The sequence below is a fragment of the Hemitrygon akajei genome, chromosome 3, assembly GCF_048418815.1.
Source record: "Hemitrygon akajei chromosome 3, sHemAka1.3, whole genome shotgun sequence".
Taxonomy (NCBI): Eukaryota; Metazoa; Chordata; class Chondrichthyes; order Myliobatiformes; family Dasyatidae; genus Hemitrygon; species Hemitrygon akajei.
The window spans coordinates 99574923-99595237 of NC_133126.1; the positions used below are offsets into that span (position 1 = coordinate 99574923).

The window sequence follows — 20315 nt, forward strand, 5'->3', positions numbered from 1 at the left end:
TGGTTATTGGAACATAACTATGCAGTAAACCTGGGTATCATAATAAAACTTAATTTTAAAAATAAAATATTTTTTAATTTTTGGAATATTAATCTGAAGACAAAGTAACCCAAACAAAATCAGTACTTTAGAGCCAGCAAGATACTAATTCCAAATTGCCATTAATTTTGCTTTAATAGATCTATATATATATCATTCACAAAGCATAACATTTTCAGGCTAATCTACTCTGAGAATAGTTTGGAAATACCTGAAGTTGTCATCAGATCACTAATATTCAGAAGCAACATTGGAGGAAATTACAGACTGCAGCTTCAGATTTTCATGTGCATCTAATGTATAGGAGATCTCTTTTTGTGGAGTGAGTGAGAAAGATTAATACTGCCTGTTTCACAAATGTTACAACTGCAAAGTCTACGTTATTTAAATAACAACACAGCCTCACTACTGTTCCAAGTTTATAAAAGGAATGTCTTATCAGTTATTAAAAGAGTCCATAATAATGGATGTAGTGAACATTTCATTCATTGGATTTTTATTGCATTTATTTAGTTAATATAGAAATTTCTTTCTTTCTTTCTTTTTAAATCTTTTTATTAATTTTAAGAAAAACATAAGTGAAATATGAATACAGAACATTTGAGAGTACATAATTAATAGTTTAAATAGACAATCAGATATGTAATAATCAATATATAAGGCCTCCCAAACTCCTAGTATTAATGTTAAAAGAATCGAAAAAAAGAGAGAAAAAAACCCCCAAAAAAACTAAAAGAAAACTTTAAAAAAAACTTTAAAAATAACTAACCAACATGGGCAATTGCATAATGTTAAATACATACAGTAGTGCCGATAACTCCGAACCTCCATCCAAATAATTAAGGATAATAACAGTAAGGTTCAGGATCAGACCATTTAACTCATATGAAAATGTTGAATAAATGGTCTCCAAGTTTCCTCAAATTTAACTGAAGAATCAAAAACCACGCTTCTAATTTTTTCTAAATTCAAACAAGAAATAGTTTGAGAAAACCACTGAAATACAGTTGGAGGGTTAATTTCTTTCCAATTCAGTAAAATAGATCTTCTAGCCATTAATGTAACAAATGCAATCATTCGTTGAGATGAAGCGGATAGACAATTATTATCTATCATTGGTAAACCAAAAATTGCAGTAAAAAGATGCGGTTGGAAATTGATATTTAAAACTCTTGAAATAATATTAAAAATATCTTTCCAATAATTTTGTAAACAAGGACAAGACCAAAACATATGAGTCAATGAAGCAACATCAGAATGACATCTGTCACAGGTTGACTTAACATGAGAATAAAATTGAGCAAGTTTATCTTTAGACATGTGAGCTCTGTGTACAACCTTAAATTGTATTAGGGCATGTTTAGCACAAATAGAGGACGAATTTACCAATGATAAAATTTTTTCCCATTGCTCAGTAGATATAGGACAATGCAATTCTTCTTGCCATTCCTTCTTAATTTTCTCTGATACATCTGGCTGTACACTCATAATCATATTATAAATGATAGCTACTAAACCCTTTTGACAAGGATTGAGGGATAAAATTCTTTCTGTAATGTCCAATGGACATTCTTTCGAAAAAGACTTTAATTCATTATACAGAAAATTTCTGACTTGCAAATATCTAAAAAAATGGGTTTTAGGTAAATTATATTTATTAGATAGCTGTTCAAAGGACATAATGTTATCATCCAAAAACAGATCACGAAAACATGTTATACCTTTTGTTTTCCATAAAAGAAAAGCTTGATCTATAGATGAAGGCCGAAAGAAGTACGTAGTTAGATATTATAGGACATGACAACATAAACTTATTCAAGCCAAAAAATTTACAAAATTGAAACCAAATTCGTAATGTATACTTGACTATGGGATTAGTTATCTGTTTATTCATTTTGAGTAACGAAAAAGGAAGTGAAGATCCTAAGATTGAGATCAGTGAAAAATCTTGCACAGATTTACATTCCAAATTTACCCATTGTGGGCAAGCAGCTATAGTCAATTCTTGTGTCCAGAGTATTAAATACCGTATATTAACTGCCCAATAGTAAAATCTTAAGTTTGGTAGAGCCAAGCCGCCCTCCTTCTTAGGCTTCTGTAAATATTTTTTGCCTAGTCTAGGATTTTTGTTCTGCCACAAATAAGAAGATATTTTAGAGTCAACCATATCAAAAAAAGATTTAGGAATAAAAATTGGTAATGCTTGAAATAAATATAAAAAATTTAGGTAGTATCATCATCTTAATGGCATTAACTCTGCCTACCAAAGACAAAGATAGTGGAGACCACCTATTAACAAGTTGCTTAATTTGATCGATTAAAGGTAGAAAATTAGTTTTAAATAAATCTTTATGTTTTTTAGTAATTTTAATACCTAAATAAGTAAAATAATCTGTAACAATTCTATATGGTACATGATTATAAATTGGAACATACATATTTAATGGAAATAGTTCACTCTTATTAAAATTCAATTTATAACCAGAAAAGTTACTAAATTGAGCAAGCAAAGAAATAGCAGGAATAGATCTTTCAGAGTCAGATATATATAATAGCAAGTCATCCGCATATAATGATACCTTATACGTCGTCTCCCCACGGGTAATACCGAAAATATTGGGTGATTCACGAATAGCTATAGCCAAGGGTTCTAAAGCAATGTCAAATAATAAAGGACTTAAAGGACAACCTTGCCTTGTACCCCGAAATAACTGAAAAAAAGGGGATCTTTGATTATTGGTAAAAACCGAAGCTAAGGGTTTATGGTAAATTAATTTAATCCATGATATAAATTTTGAACTAAAATTAAAATGTTGCATTGTATTAAATAAATATGGCCATTCGACTCTATCAAATGCTTTTTCGGCATCTAAAGAAATGACACATTCTGGTATTTTAGATGAAGAGGTATAAATAATATTAATTAATTTTCTAATGTTAAAAGATGAATAGCGATTTTTAATAAATCCAGTCTGATCTTCAGAAATAATTCAAGGTAATATATTTTCTAATCTAATAGCCAAAATTTTACTGAAAATCTTAAAATCCATATTCAACAAGGATATAGGCCGATAGGATGCGCATTCAGTAGGGTCTTTATCTTTTTTAAGAATTAAAGAAATAGAAGCTTCATAAAAAGATTGTGGTAGTTTGCCTATACTTAATGCATCTTTAAAAATTTTACAAAGCCAAGGAGAAAGTATGGAAGAAAAAGATTTTAAAAATTCTGTAGAAAAACCATCTGGACCAGAAGCCTTACCCGAATTCATTGAAAAAATAGCTTTTTCTATTTCAGTCTCAGTAATAGGTGTATCCAAAAATACACTATCCTCAACAGTTACTTTTGGAATATTCAATTTCCTTAAAAATTCATTTATTATAGAAGAGTCCTTAGTACATTCTGATTGATATAAGGAATTATAAAAATCTTGAAAGGCTTTATTTATCTCTTTGTGATCAATCGTCAAAGTACCATCTTGTTTACGAATCCTAGTAATCTGTCGTTTATCCGAAGCGATTTTCAATTGGTTAGCTAGTAATTTACCAGACTTATCTCCATATGTATAGAATTGGGCTTTTGATTTAATTAACTGACTTTCAATCGAGGAGGATAATAGTAAGCTATGCTCCATTTGAAGTTCCACTCTTTCTTTAGAAAGTTCTTTGCTAGGGGTCATTGAATAAATCTTGTCAATTGCTTTGATTTTATCAACTAGTGTTAATATTTTAGAATTAGTTTGTTTCCTAACTCCAGCAGAATGAAATAATCTGTCCACTAATATATGCCTTAAAAGTATCCCACAAAGTTCCACTAGAGATCTCTGCTGTAGAATTTGTTGAGAAAAACAAATCAATTTGCTGTTTAATAAAGTTGACAAAGTCAGAATCCTGCAATAAAACAGGATTAAACCTCCAACCTTTAGTATTAATATATGAATCCGTCATCTTAATAGATAACTTCAAAGGTGCATGATCAGATATGGTAATAGAGTCATATTTACAATCCATAACATCTGTAAGTAAATGGTGATCAATGAAAAAGTAATCAAATCTTGAGTAATTATGGTAAACATGGGAAAAGTATGAAAACTCTTTGTCATTAGGGTGTAAAAAAACGCCAAATTTCACAAATAGCTGAATCAATCATAAAAGAGTTAATGAGAGAAGCCGATTTTTTCGGAAGAGTTTGGGGGGGCTTGGATCTATCCATCAAAGGGTTTAGACAACAATTAAAACCCCCACCCATTATCAATCTATATTGATTCAAATTAGGAAAGGATGTAAATAAACATTTAAAAAATTCAGGACAATCAGTATTTGGAGCATAAACATTAACTAAAACAACTTTTTGATTAAAAAGTAGACCAGTAATAAGCAAAAATCTACCTTGCGGATCTGAAATTGTTTCATGATGTATAAAAGAAGTTGATGAATCTATAAAAATGGAAACACCTCTTACTTTGGCTTGCGAATTTGAGTGATACTGTTGGACCTTCCAAAACCTAAACAACCGTTGACTATCCACCTTCCTTACATGAGTCTCTTGTACAAAAATAACATTAGCATTCATTCTATGGAATACTTTGAATGTTTTTTTCCGTTTGATCGGATGATTTAAACCATTAGTATTCCAAGAAACAAAGTTAATAGTCCTATCCATATTGACAATATTTATTACAGTTAACACATAAGTTTGGAAAAAAAGTGAACTCATGAACCCGGAAGAAGGAAGTACCGTAGATTCCGGATTATAAGCCACTACTTTTTTCCCACATTTTGAACAGCTTTGAACTCTGCGGCCTTTAATCCAGAGCGACTAATACATGGTTTTTTTTTCATGCCGCCTCGTAAACATTTTGCCTCGTAACAGTAGACCAATAAAATTGATGAGTAGTTCACAGAGGTCCAATGAAATTGTACGATAAATCAAGCGCACTTTCACAATTAAATTATTGTAAATCAGTCATTTGTACTCACCCTTATCAACATGGAAAATACTCGAAGAAAAGCAAGACCCGAGCGCGTCAGACCCGAGCGCGTCAGACCCGATTAGACCCGATCGCGTTACGCAAGCGCGTCAGACCCGATTAGACCCGATCGCGTTACGCAAGCTCGTCAGACCCGATTAGACCCAATCGCGTTACGCAAGCGCGTCAGACCCGATTAGACCCGATTGCGTTACGCAAGCGCGTCAGACCCGAGCGAAAACGCTGCTTTTAAGTTAAAGGCGATCAATAACTTTTCCTGGTAGGCTGCCGTATATATATTTTTACCAGTCGCTAGGAGATATTGGAATGTTGTTCGTGCTGTTCAGTAAAAAAGTATATGCAACGTAATTTGTGTTACCAATACGTATGTATATTTAAAAGTAGCGGTGCGGCCTAAAATCCGGTGCGGCCTTTACAATTAAAAAATTGATTTTATTTCTAAAATTAGAGCCAGCGGCTTTTAATCAGGTGCGCTCTGTAGTCCGGAATCTACGGTAAGTTCAAGGAGAAACCGGAAGTCACGGCACTGCGACCATTTTTGTAGTTTCATATAAGCCCATGAAATAAAACTAAGCAGAAAGCAAGCAAAAAGAAAAGAAAAAAGAAAAATCCCCCTCCCTCCACCCTCAAAACCCCAGGAAAAAAGCCAAAAAGAGGCAAGCAAGCAATCTAATACTAAAATTACCCCCGTGTCTTAAGACGGCAACTCAGACATAACAAAGTTTAAAAAAAATACAAACAACCCACATTATAAAAGAGGGTTGGTATAACAAAAGTTAAAATATAAAATTAGTATTATGAATGTGTATAAACAAAAGGGTTAAAAAAGAATTAAAACGATAAAACCCATAAATGACTAATACTGGATTGGTATTGTAAATGAAAGTTTAAAACTTTCAAACACATCAAAACAGATATGACGTCCCAAGCACTGAAGTCTGTCGGGAAGAAGAAACGCCATTTTATTTTTTTTAAAAATCTTAATATTTAAATGTTAAGAGTATAAAAAAGCGTATATCAGCTTAAAAAGAAAAGCAAAAAGGAAAAAAAACCCTAATAAGTTATTTTCAATGCTAATAGATTAATAATATGGAAAAATAATAAAGTCAAAATAAACCCAGCAAAAAGAGCTTTAACTGTATATAAGAAATACATGTAAGCCATACCCAAAAAAAAACCAAACATCATTCTGTAACAGATCCAAATCTATAGGCTAAATTACATTAGTCAGCCCGATAGAATGTCATTGTTCCAGGAAACCTTGAGCATCCGCTGGAGATTTAAACAGCCGAAAAGTTCCGTCCTCAAGAGTGACTCTCAAGTGTGCTGGAAATAACAGCGCTTGCTTGCAGCCTTTCTGGTGAAATTTCGACATAACCGATCTAAAAGCCATTCTTGCCCTTAAGACTTCAGGGCTATAATCTTCCAGAATGCGAAATTTAAACTCTTGATAGCTGATCATACCCTTTTTCCGAGCTGCCCGATTCAAACGTTCTTTGGTATGAGGGTAATGGATCCGGAGAATTACATGTCGTGGTTTCAAACTTGAATCAGACCGAAAACGGGAGACACGGTGTGCCCGATCAATTACCGGGAGAGAGTCCAGTACCTCTGGACCCAAGACATCCATTAGAAATTTAGAGAAGAAAACGGTAAGATCACCGCTCTCAAATTTTTCAGGAATCCCAATTAAGCGAAGATTTTGTCTTCGAGAGCGATTTTCCAAATCAGTAATTTTAACTTTATAATGATCCATCTGTTGAGAAGTCGAAGTTTGCTCTTCTTGTATTTTTTCAATTATACGATCTTTCTTGCGAGCGGCTTCTTCAAGAGCCAAAATACTTGCTTGTTGTTTTTGTGATTCCAGTGTAAGTATCTGGAGCTTTTCTTCAACCAGCTTCAGACGTTCATCATACCGAAAAAGCTTTACGGTTAATTTTCTCTCCAGTTCTTCAAATTTGTCTTCTATAAGCTTCACAATTGTTTCTAAAGTTATCGGTTCTTTCGTCTGTTTCGATTCTTTTGCTTTAGACATTTCAGCAAGTTGAGAATGATTCAAATAGTTAAAAAGAAAAATTCTATATGTTTAGACCCCTTTAGAATAAGTATAAGAAGATCCTTTAAGGGGTGTTTGTAGGTTAAAAAGATGTAAAAGGTTTGGAGCAAAGCCTAGAAGCGGTTTACTCCATGAGCGCCATCTTGAGACTCTAGAAATTTAATCTGTAATTTAATGTATCTCTAATTTAAATTCATCTGAGAATGGTTCTTGGTTACATCTAAATTGCCCATCTCACAATTAAGGGAATACAAATTTAGCATATTCAGCAAGCACTTGGAAGATTCAGCAGGTCAGACAACGTCTGTGGAGCAAGAAACAGAATAATGTTTCAGGTCAACGATCTTTCACCAGAACCGGAAAAAGTTGGAAAGCAACATGGAAGTGATTTGCAAAAGGAATGTTTGAAATTGGGTGGAGACTGGGTGACTGAAATGGTGGTAAAGCAGAGGGGAGAGGAGGTTGAAAGCTTATTCATTGCTATCTATGTAACTCTTTTGCTCTCGCTGTCTCGAGATTGTTGCGAATTCTCAGATCACAGAACTCTGGTGGGGGGTTGTAGGAGAGGGAGAGCAGTGCAACAGACTTTGAACACCGTAAATCAGCGCGTTGCTTTGTTATGCCCCTCCGCCTTGCTGTGAAAAGGGACACCTCCTTTTCCCTTTATTAGGGAGAAAGCCTGTGGCAGCTCGGATTATTGGGTGAACAATTAGTTTCTGTTATACTGCATATCATGGTCTTTATTGGGGGCCTTGCTATTGCATGTTTGGTGAGTAGAGGGCGCTGATGCTTTTTTGCGAAAATCGGTGGAAGTGGGGAGGATTGTTGCTTTGCTGCTTATGTGTGGGGGAAAGTTGGAGGGGGCTTTGTGGTCTAATGTTTTAACTATCATTCATTCTTTGGGGTGCTCTTCAGTTTTCATGGATGTCTGGGAAGAAAAAGAATATCAGGATGTACACGTTTGTATATTGTATACATTTCTCTGATATTAAATTGAACTGTTGAATCTATTTTCATAATTTAACATAGAAACATAGAAAACCTACAGCACAATACAGGCCCTTTGGCCCACAAAGTTGTGTCGAACGTGTCCCTACCTCAGAAATTACTAGGCTTACCTATAGCCCTCTAGTTTATGAAGCTCCATGTACCTATCTAAAAGCCTCTTAAAAGACCCCATCGTATCCGCCTCACCACTGTTGACAGCAGCCCATTCCATGCACTCACCACTCTCTTGAGTAAAAAAACTTACCCCCGACATCTCCTCTGTACCTATTCCCCAGCACCTTAAACCTGTGTCCTCTTGTGGCAACCATTTCAGCCCTGGGAAAAAGCCTCTGACTATCTACACAATCAATGCCTCTCATCATCTTGTACCTCTCCGTTTTGATACCAGTCTAATGACTGCACAGCAACTCCTTACAAAACCAATATATTAGAAACATGCTGTCCAGAACTAAAAGTTGTGCTCCAGATGGTTACCAAGCAAACTTTTATTAACATATTTCCATGCATGGTAACCCAGTGCCCTGAGATAAAGAACAATACGGGTCCACAATCCCTTATCCAAAATCCTTGGGGCCAGTTGCATTTTAGAATTTTTCGGATTTCAGAATCCCTCCTTATTGGTTCCAGGACCCCCCGCAGATACCAAAAAACACGTATGCTCAAGTCCCTTATTTAACCTGGCTCAGTGTGGTGGACTTTAGGACCCGGCAGAGTTCCAGACCTACGCACATCCTCCCGTATACTTTAAATCATCTCTAGATTACTTATAATATCTAATACAATGTAAATACTATGTAAATAGTTGTTATACTGTATTGTTTAGGGAATAATGAAAAGAAAAATATTTTATTTTCAACAAAAACATTCAATAAAACATAAAAGAATACAGCTTCGAACGAACCGAATCAAACACGTGGTAAATGACTTATTGGAATAATAGTAGAATGTTACTGTCACTATAAAACTTCAGTAACTTGTCTTTCTGTTTCTTTAAATCATATACAGTGGTAGTTCCGACACCATATTCTTAAGTAAGACGCTGCACAGACACACCACGAACAAGCTTCTGCAATAACTCCACTTTCTGCATTATTGATAATGATAGATGCTTCCTTTTTTTCTCATTGTTACCCATAGGGGTATCTGCATCTCTTTTTGACATTTTCACAGTGAAATTAAACACAAAGTCAACAGTGAACACAAAATATCAGCAAACAGCAAACGCAGGTGCAACCAGTACCAGCGCTGAGCCACAACTGATGTCTGGTGGCCTCTGCTAGTGCTGCCACGTCACACCTGAGTGACGTCAGCTGTTGGTGAAAAAAACTTTGGTTTTCGGAAGTTTTTGGATTTCAGAATTTCGGGTAAGGGATTGTGGGCCTGTATTTAATTCTACTCTAGATTTCTTGCCCTAAAACTCTGCATTTCCTCCTTTTTTTTCTTTCCTTCCTTCTTTTGATGCTCATCGTGTAAAGATAGTTATTTTGGTTATATTAATTTTCTTTTGTACCTGTCCACTAGCTTTTAGCTATTCTTAAATGTACTTTGCCTTGTGGATTATCTTCAATATTCTGCCAGTCTGCCTGTTTTCCTATTTGACTTTTAAATCCTTTTGCACTACTAGACTCCACAGGAAGGAAATAATTGTTATTTGATCATTAAATGCTGGTACAAATAAACAAGTCAAGCTTCCTAGCTTTATGTACATTTGCTGTTGTAATCAGTTTGACTTTCTGCAGGAGGCAGTCGGGGAGACATTGGAAGAATTGTGGATATCATATAATTTAATAGAGAAGCTTAAAGGAATTCATGCTATGAAGCAGCTACAAGTACTATACATGTCGAACAACCTAGTAAAGGATTGGGGTACGTTCCATGTCATCTATTTTTAAGAAAAACTTGCATTTCTGCAGAGCATATAATAACATCAAAACATGTAAAAATGCTTTATCGTCAATGAAATGTTTTTGAAATAGAGCTACTGTTCTCACGCAAGAAGCAGGGTGACCAATTTGTGTTTGATGTGATTCCCCACTCATGATTAAGGAATAAATATTGATTGGAATAGCAGCAAAAACTCACCTAGTGTCCTTCAAAATAGTGTAAGTCGTTTATGGGAATATTTGTACTTCACTAACAAACAATACTGTTTCTTTGGTCCTTAAAGCTATGATTCAGTCCTCCGTACAAAAGTTTCTTCTTAGAAATACCACACAGTGACAGGCCATTCTGATCCAATGATCCTGCACTGCCAATTACACCTACATAATGAATTACCCTATGGACCCACATTCTTCAATGAGCCTGCACTGTCAATTACACCCACATAATGAATTACCCTACCGACCCATATTCTTTTTACATTATATGTCAATGATTTGGATTATGGAATTGATGACTTTGTTGTTAAGTTTGTAGACAGTACGAAGATAGGTGGAGGAGCAGGTAGTTTTGAGCAAATATAGAGTCTACAGTAGGACGTAAACAAAGGGGAAGAGTGGGCAAAGAAATGGCATTTGGAATTCAGTGTTGGGAAGTGTATGGTCATGTTTCGGGGTACTTGGAAGCACATGATAAAATAAGCTATAGTCAGCAGGTTTCCTCAAGGGATAATCTTGCCTGACAAATCTGTTGGAATTCTTTGAAATAACAAGCAGGATAGACAAGGGAGAATCAGATAATGTTGTGTACTTGGATTTTTAGGTATTTGACAAGGTGCCACACATGAGGCTGCTTAACAAGCTACGAGCTCGTATTTCAGGAAAGATTCTAGCATGGATAAAGCAATGGAGGCAAAGAGTGGGAATAAAGGGAACCTTTTCTGGTTTGCTGCCTGTGACAGGTGGTGTTCCACAGGGGTCTTTGTTGGGACTTATTCTTTTTACATTATGTGTCAATGATTTGGATGATGGAATTGATGGCTTTGTTGCAAAGTTTACAGATGATATGAAGACAGGTGGAGGGGCAGGAAGTTTTGAGGAAGTAGAGAGGCTACAGAAGGAATTAGGCAGATTAGGAGAATGGGCAAAGAAGTGGTAGATGGAATATTGTGTTGGGAAGTGTATGGTCATGCACTTTGGTAGAAGAAATGAAAGGATTTTCTAAATGGACAGAAAATATTAAAAATCTGAGGCACAAAGAGATTTGGAAGTCCTTGTGCAGGATTCCCTAAAGGTTAATTTGCAGGTTGTCTGTGGTGAGGAAGGCAAATGAGGTGTTAGCATTCATTTCAAGAGGACTAGAATATAAAAGCAAGAATGTAATGTTGAGACTTTATAAATCACTGGTGAAACCATACTTGGAGTACTGTGAGCAGTTTTGGGCCCCTTAGAAAGGATGTGCAGAAACTGGAGAGGATTCAAAGGAGGTTCATAAAATTGATTCCAGGATTAAACGGCTTGTCATATGAAAAACGTTTAATGGCTCTGGGCCTCTATTGAGTAGAATTCAGAAGAATGAGTGGTGACTTAATTGAAGCCTGTCGAATGTTGAAAGGCCTTGTTAGAGTGAATATGGAGAGGATGCTTCCTATAGTGGGACTGTCTAAGACCGGAGGATACAGCCTCAGAACAATGGGGGGGGGGGGGCGTCCTTTTATAATGAAGATTTGGAATTTCTTTAGCCAGAAAGAATTGAATCTGTGGAATTCATTGCCACAGGCAACTGTGAAGGCCAAGTCTTTAGGTATATTTAAGGCAGCGTTTGATAGATTCTTGATTGGTCAGGGCATAAAAGAATATGGGAGGAAAGGCAGGAAATTGGGGCTGAGAGAAAAAAATGGATCAGCCATGATGAAATAGCAGAGCAGACTCGATGGACCAAATGGTCTAATTCTGCTCCTATGTCTTATGGTCTTATGCTCGTGTATATCTTTGGAATGTGGGAGGAAACGAGCACCCAGAGTAAAGCCATGGGGAGAACATGCAAAGTCTTTACAGACAGTGGTGGGAAACTGTCTACAAATACTAATGAAACATAAGAAATGCTGCCCTGACCTGCTGAGTTCCTCCAGCATTTTGTGTATGTTATAAATACTAATGCAGATTGCAGGTCTGTGAATTCCCTCAGTATCCTGCTGTGTTGGAAACTGGGGTAAAATCTGTCTTTGGTTGTTATCAGAATCAGGTGTATTATCACTGGCATGTGACGTGAAATTTGTTAACCTAGCAGCAGCAGTTCATTCAATGCAATACATAATCTAGCAGAGAGAAAAAAAATAATAAATAAAATAAAACATAATAAATAAACAAATAAATTACATACATTGAATAATTTTTTTTTAAATGTGCAAAAACAGAAATACTGTATGCTATATTTAAAAAAGTGAGGTAGTGTCTAAAGCTTCAATGTCCATTTAGGAATCTGATGGCAGAGGAGAAGAAGTTGTTCCTGAATCATTGATTATGTGTCTTCAGGCTTCTGTACCTCCTACCTGATGGTAACAGTGAGAAAAGGGCATGCCTTAGTGCTGGAGGTCTTTAATAATGGACTCTGCCTTTCTGAGACACCACTCCCTAAAGGTGTCTTGGGTACTTTGTAGGCTAGTGCCCAGGGTGGAGCTGACTAGATTTACAATCTTCTGCAGCTTCTTTCAATCCTGTGCGGTAGCCCCTCCATACCAGACAGTGATGCAGCCTGTCAGATTGCTCTCCATGGTACAACTGTAGAAGTTTTTGAGTGTATTTGTTGACATGCTAAATCTCTTCAAACTCCTAATACAGTTTAGCCACTGTCTTTATGACTACATCGATATGTTGGGACCAGGTTAGATCCTCAGAGATCTTGACACCCAGGAACTTGAAGCTGCTCACTCTCTCCACTTCTGATCCCTCTATGAGAATTGGTGTGTGTTCCTTCATCTTACCCTTCCTGAAGTCCACAATCAGCTCTTTTGTCTTACTGGCATTGAGTGCTGGGTTGTTGCTGTGGCACCACTCCACTAGTTGGCATATTTCACTCCTGTACGCCCTCTCGTCACCACCTGAGATTCTACCAACAATAGTTGTATTGTCAGCAAATTTGTAGATGGTATTTCAGCTATGCCTAGCCACACAGTCACATGTATACAGAGAGTAGAGCAATGGGCTAAGCACACACACCTGAGGTGCACCAGTGTTGATTGTCAGCGAGGAGAATATGTTATCACCAATCCGCACAGACTGTGGTCTTCCAGTTAGGAAGTCGAGGATCCAATTGCAGAGGGAGGTACAGAGGCCCAGGTTCTGCAACTTCTCAATCAGGGTTGTGTGAATGATGGTATTAAATGCTGACCTATAGTCGATGAACAGCATCCTGACGTAGGTGTTTGTGTTGTCTAGGTGGTCTAAAGCCAAGTGGAGAGCCATTGAGATTGTGTCTGCTGTTGACCTATTGTGGGGATAGGCAAATTGCAGTGGGTCCAGGTCCTTGCTGAGGCAGGAGTTCAGTCTAGTTATAACCAACCTCTCAAAGTATAAATGCATGCAAGATGATCTGTTTTTGGTGTATCTCCCTGGGCATTCCATTCTTGTGAATCAGTGGAATAAAGTGTGCTGAGGTGAGTCCACCAGTCACAATTGTGGAGACCATAGCTGAATTTTTACTCTATAATGTGTTTTTTTTTAAAACTCCAAGGAAACGTTATATTCACACTGGCTTTCTCAGCCCAGTTTTAGGCTTGATTAAGCCACTTTGATCTGACTCCATCCTTAATCTTCCTTAACCTTTTTTTTAAAAAAAAGGAGCTATTAAGTTAAAAATATTTGAATATAATTATCTAGAAAATAGATTATGATTACAATTTTCTTTCTTGGTCCTCTGTGTATCTGAAGCATTGGAGCAGGGACAGATATGTACAGTGAGATACAATCCATATGCAACATCATTTCCTGGAAATTCAAGGGTACATATGCAGCCTGTGCCATCCATAAGCAACTCCTGTAAGAGCAGGCATTCTCAGCCACTGCAGAGCTTGCTTTTAATGTGACCTAAGGGTGATTTCTCAAAGTTTACCAAGAGCTTCTATGAACCCAGTTCAGGTTTGTACTTTTTGAGTAACTTAATTTGGAGAAGGAAGTCGGAGGATCAGAACGGGAGTGCGGCGGGAGACGTTTTGTTGTTTTTTTCCTTCTTCTCATCGGAGTTAATGGAGTTGGGGTTGTGCAGGCATGTGATGTTGGGCAGTGAAGCAGGGAAGATTTTAAAAAGGCGGACATTCTGAATCGGGTTTCATTTGGAGAAAGAAATCGGAGGATCAGAACAGGAGTGTGGTGGGAGCCATTTTGATTTTTTTTCTTTTTCTTCTCATCTGAGTTAAGAGAGTCAGGACTGCGCAGGCGTGTGATGTCGGGTAGTGAAGCGGGGAAGATTTAAGAAGGACACAGCCTTATACAGCAGGCAGTGGAGTGAGCCGGGAGCAGAGTGTAAGCTTAAGGGCTTTGGCTCAACAGGCTGAGGCGGAATCGGGCGAGGCAAGGTAGGTTTAGGTTTGCTTTTCCTGTTATTTGAGGAAAGGGGAAGTATGAGGGTGAGGGCAGCTTGTTGTTCTCGGTGTCGGATGTGGGAGGTCCTGGAGTCCCCTAGCCTCCCGGACGCCCATATCTGTGCCAGGTGCACCAAGCTGCAGCTCCTAAGGGACCGTGTTAGGGAACTGGAGCTGCAGCTCGATGACCTTCGTCTGGTCAGGGAGAGTGAGAAGTTGACAGAGAGGAGTTACAGGCAGGTGGTCATATCAGGGCCACAGGAGGTAGACAGGTGAGTCACGGTTAGGAGAGGGAAGGGGACGAGTCAGGTACTAGAGAGTACCCCAGTGGCTGTACCCCTTGACAATAAGTACTCCTGTTTGAGTACTGTTGTGGGGGTGGGAGGACAGCCTACCTGGGGGAAGCAACAGTGGCCGTGCCTCCGTCACAGAGTCTGACCCTGTAGCTCAGAAGGGTAGGGAATGGAAGAGGAAGGCAGCAGTAATAGGGGACTTGATAGTTAGGGGGTCAGATAGGCAATTCTGTGGACGCAATCAGGAGACCCGGATGGTAGTTTGCCTCCCTGGTGCCAGGGTTCGGGATGTTTCTGATCGTGTCCAAGATATCCTGAAGTGGGAGGTGAGGAGCCAGAGGTCGTGGTACATATAGGTACCAATGACATAGGTAGGAAAAGGGAAGAGGTCCTGAAAGGAGAATATAGGGAGTTAGGAAGGCAGTTGAGAAGAAGGACCACAAAGGTAGTAATCTTAGGATTACTGCCTGTGCCACGCGACAGTGAGAGTAGGAATGGAATGAGGTGGAGGATAAATGCGTGACTGAGGGATTGGAGCAGGGGGCAGGGATTCAAGTTTCTGGATCATTGGGACCTCTTTTGGGGCAGATGTGACCTGCACAAAAAGGACTGGTTACACTTGAATCCTAGGGGGACCAATATCCTGGCGGGAAGGTTTAATAGAGCTGTTAGGGAGGGTTTAAACTAATTTGGCAGGGGGATGGGAACCGGAATGAGGGAGTGGAGGAGAGGGTAAACAGAATTAGATCTACGGTAGAGAGCAGTAAGGATGTCAGGAAGGACAGGCAGGTCATGGAGCAAATTTGCAGCCATTGGGATGAGTTGCAATGCAATCAATGCAAGAAGTACCAAATACTGGACTTAATGTGTTATACTTAAATGCACGCAGCATAAGGAATAAGGTGGATGATCTTGTTGTACAGTTACATATTGGCAGGTATGATATTGTGGCCATCACTGAGACATGGCTAAAGGATGCATGTCTCTGGGAGCTGAACGTCCAAGGATACACGGTGTATCGGAAGGATAGGCAGGTAGGTAGAGGGGGTGGCGTGGCTTGAGTGGTAAGAAATTACATTAAATCATTAGAAAGAGTTGACATAGGATCGGAAGGTACAGAATCTTTATGGGTTGAGCTAAGAAATCGCAGGGGTAAAAGGACCCTGATGGCAGTTATCTACAGGCCTCCAAACAGCTGCAGTGATGTGGACTACAAATTACAACAGGAAATAGAAAAGGCTTGCCAGAAGGGCAGTGTTATGATAATTGTAGGGGATTTTAACATGCGAGTGGATTGGGAAAATCAGGTCGGCACTGGATCTCGAGGGAGAATTTGTAGAATGTCTACGAGATGGCTTTTTAGAACAGCTTGTTGTTCAGCCCACTAGGGGATCAGCTGTACTGGATTGGGTATTGTGTAATGAACCAGAGGTGATTAGAGAGATGGAAGTGAAGGAACCCTTAGGAGGCAATGATCACAACATGATTGAATTCACTGTGAAATTTGAGAAAGAGAAGCCGAAATCCGATGTGTCGGTATTTCAGTGGAGTAAAGGAAATTACAGTGACATGAGAGAGGAACTGGCCAAGGTTGACTGAAAAGGGACACAAGCGGGAAGGACATTTCGAATGGATAAAGGATGCAACCATGGCTGACAAGAAAAGTCAAAGCCAAAGTAAAAGCAAAGCAGGGGGCATACAAGGAAGCAAAAATTAGTGGGAAGACAGAGGATTGGGAATTTTTTAAAAGCTTACAAAAGGAAACTAAGAAAGTCATTAAGAGGGAAAAGATGAACTATGACAGGAAGCTAGCAAAAATATCAAAGAGGATACTAAAAGCTTTTTCAAGTATATAAAGAGTAAAAATCAGGTGAGAGTAGATATAGGACCCATAGAAAATGATGCTGGAGAAATTGTAATGGGAGATGAGATGGTGGAAGAACTAAACGAGTATTTTTCATTAGTCTTCACTGAGGAAGACATCAGCAATATACTGGACATTCAAGGGTGTCAGAGTGGGAATGAAGGGATCCCACTCTGGTTGGCTGCCGGTTACCAGTGGTGTTCCACAGGGGTCCGTGTTGGGGCCGCTTCTTTTTACGTTGTATATCAACAATTTGAATTATGCAATAGATGGCTTTGTGGCTAAGTTTGCTGATGATACAAAGATAGGTGGAGGGGCCGGTAGTGCTGAGGAAACAGAGTCTGCAGAGAGACTTAAATAGATTGGGGGAATGGGCAAAGAAGTGGCAAATGAATTACAATGTCGGAAAGTGTACGGTCATGCACTTTGGTAGAAGAAATAAACAGGCAGACTATTATTTAAATGGGGAGAGAATTCAAAGTTCTGAGATGCAACGGGACTTGGGAGTCCTTGTGCAGGATACCCTTAAGGTTAACCTCCAGGTTGAGTCAGTGGTGAAGAAGGCGAATGCAATGTTGGCATTCATTTCTAGAGGAATAGAGTATAGGAGCAGGGATGTGATGTTGAGGCTCTATAAGGCACTGGTAAGACCTCATTTGGAATACTGTGTGCAGTTTTGGGTCCTTATTTAAGAAAGGATGTACTGACATTGGAGAGGGTTCAGAAAAGATTCACTAGAATGATTCTGGGAATGAGAGGGTTAACATATGAGGAATGTTTGACAGCTCTTGGACTGTACTCCTTGGAGTTTAGAAGAATGAGGGGGGACCTCATAGAAACATTTTGAATGTTGAAAGGCGTGGACAGAGTGGATGTGGCAAAGTTGTTTCCCATGGTGGGGGAGTCTAGTACAAGAGGACATGACTTGAGGATTGAAGGGCGTCCATTCAGAACAGAGATGCAAAACAATTTTTTTAGCCAGAGGATGGTGAATCTATGGAATCTGTTGCCACAGTGGAGGCCGTCATTGGGTGTATTTAAGGCAGAGACGAATAGGTATCTGAGTAGTCAGGGCATCAAAGGTTATGGTGAGAAGGCAGGGGAATGGGACTAAAGGGGAGATTGGATCAGCTCATGATGGAATGGCGGAGCAGACTCGATGGGCCGAATGGCCGACTTCTGCTCCTTTGTCTTATGGTCTTATTTGCTTGACTTTCCCAAGGCAGCACTTCCACTGAGCTCACAGCATTTACCTAGGCCTCATCCACCCACTTACTGTAGTGCAATGATTAAATTACTTATCTGGCAAACAAGAGTTCTGGACCATTGATCCAGAGTCATGAATTCATTTCCACTATGAAAGCTGGGAAATTTAAATTAAACAAGTATATCTTGAATAAAAAATAATAAATTTCTTTCAGAAACAATAACCATGAAGCTAATTGTTTTGCTGTAAAGATCCATCTGAGTTCCAATCTGCAATTTAATTTTAGTAAATAATATAGAATTTAAACAAATCTAGTCATTAGTAATGATATATCATTTCCAACACTATTCCTGGCTATACAGTTGGTCAGAAGTTTACAGACACCTTAGCCAAATACGTTTAAACTCAGTTTTTCAGAATTCCTGACATTTAATCCTAGAAAACATTCCCCGTCTTAGGTCAGATAGGATCACTATTTTAAGAATGTGAAATATCAGAATAATAGTAGAGAGAATGATTTATTTCAGCTTTTATTTATTTCATCACTTTCCCAGTGGGTCAGAAGTTTACATACACTTTGTTAGTATTTGGTAGCATTGCCTTTAAATTGTTTAACTTGGGTCAAACGTTTTGGGTAGCCTTCCACAAGCTTCTCACAGTAAGATGCTGGAATTTTGTTCCATTCCTCCAGACAGAACTGGTGTAACTGAGTCAAGTTTGTACGCCTCCTTGCTTTTTCAGTTCTGCCCCCCAAATTTTCTATCGGATTGAGGTCAGGTCTTTGTGATGGCCACTCCAATACCTTGACTTTGTTGTCCTTAAGCAATTTTGCCACAACTTTGGAGGTATGCTTGGGGTCATTGTCCATTTGGAAGACCCATTTGCGACCAAGCTTTAACTTCCTGGCTGGTGTCTTGAGATGTTGCTTCAATATATCCACATAATTTTCCTTTCTCATGCTACAATCTATTTTGTGAAGTGCACCAGGCCCTCCTGCAGCAAGGCACCCCCACAACATGATGCTGCCACCCCCATGCTTCACAATTGGGATGGTGTTTTTTGGCTTGCAAGCCTCATCCTTTTTCCTCCAAACACAACGATAGTCATTATGGCCAAACAGGCTGATTTTTGTTTCATCAGACCAGAGGACATTTCTCCAAAAAGTAAGATCTTCATCCCCATGTGCACTTGAAAGCTGGAGTCTGGCTTTTTTATGGCGGTTTTGGAGCAGTGGCTTCTTCCTTGCTGAGCAGCCTTTCAGGTTATGTCGATATAGGACTCGTTTTACTGTGGATATAGATACTTGTCTACCTGTTTCCTCCAGCATCTTCACAAGGTCCTCTGCTGTTGTTCTGGGATTGATTTGCACTTATCGCGCCAAAGTACATTCATCTCTAGGAGACGGAATGTGTCTCCTTCCTGAGCAGTATGATGGCTACGTGGTCCCATGGTGTTTATACTTGCATACTATTGTTTGTACAGATGAACGTGGTACCTTCAGGCATTTGGAAGTTGCTCCCAAGGATGAACCAGACGTGACATCATTTTCTAACCTCAATCTAATAGAAAATTTGTGGGCAGAACTCACCAGTTCTGTCTGGAGGAATGGAACAAAATTCCAGCAACTTATTGTGAGAAGCTTGTGGAAGGCTACCCAAAACGTTTGACCCAAGTTAAACAATTTAAAGGCAATGCTACCAAATACTAACAAAGTGTATGTAAACTTCTGACCCACTGGGAAAATAATGAAAGGAATAAAAGCTGAAATAAATCATTCTCTCTACTATTATTCTGACATTTCACGTTCTTAAGATAAAGTAGTAATCCTAACTGACCTAAGACAGGGACTGTTTTCTAGGATTAAATATCAGGAATTGTAGAAAAACTGAGTTTAAATGTTTTTGGCTAAGGTATATATAAACTTCTGACTTCAACTGCATGTAGCAATATTGTACAGCTGGTTTAATTGGTTTGTTAGGAGATTGCTTACTGTCTCTTGTATGGTCTTTGTGTGCTGTTATTACACTGTACCGTATTGCAGATTCACAAGTTTAGCCCTCCATTTTTATGTTGGCTACTCACATGTTCAATTCCAGTCACAACTCTGGATCAAATAAAGTGTGCACAAAACAACATCCAAGCATGGACCAGAAAAGTGACAAGTAATATTAGGTCTTTATTCTTGGGAGCGTAGAAGGTTGAGGGGGGACTTGATAGAGGTATTTAAAATTATGAGGGGGATAGATAGAGTTGACGTGGATAGGCTTTTTCCATTGAGAGTAGGGGAGATTCAAACAAGAGGACATGAGTTGAGAGTTATGGGGCAAAAGTTTAGGGGTAACATGAGGGGGAACTTCTTTACTCAGAGAGTGGTAGCTGTGTGGAAGGAGCTACCCCTAA

General features: G+C 38.6%; 1 protein-coding gene across 1 annotated transcript in view; it reads left to right on the plus strand.

Moving 5' to 3' along the window:
• The window catches only part of dnal1 (dynein, axonemal, light chain 1), a 91952-nt gene that overhangs the window by 58737 nt on the left and 12900 nt on the right, over positions 1–20315 (plus strand). The window contains exon 6 of the mRNA XM_073040453.1: positions 9831–9957. Within this exon, the coding sequence (XP_072896554.1) occupies positions 9831–9957 (127 nt within the window). The remainder of the gene's footprint in view (positions 1–9830; positions 9958–20315) is intronic.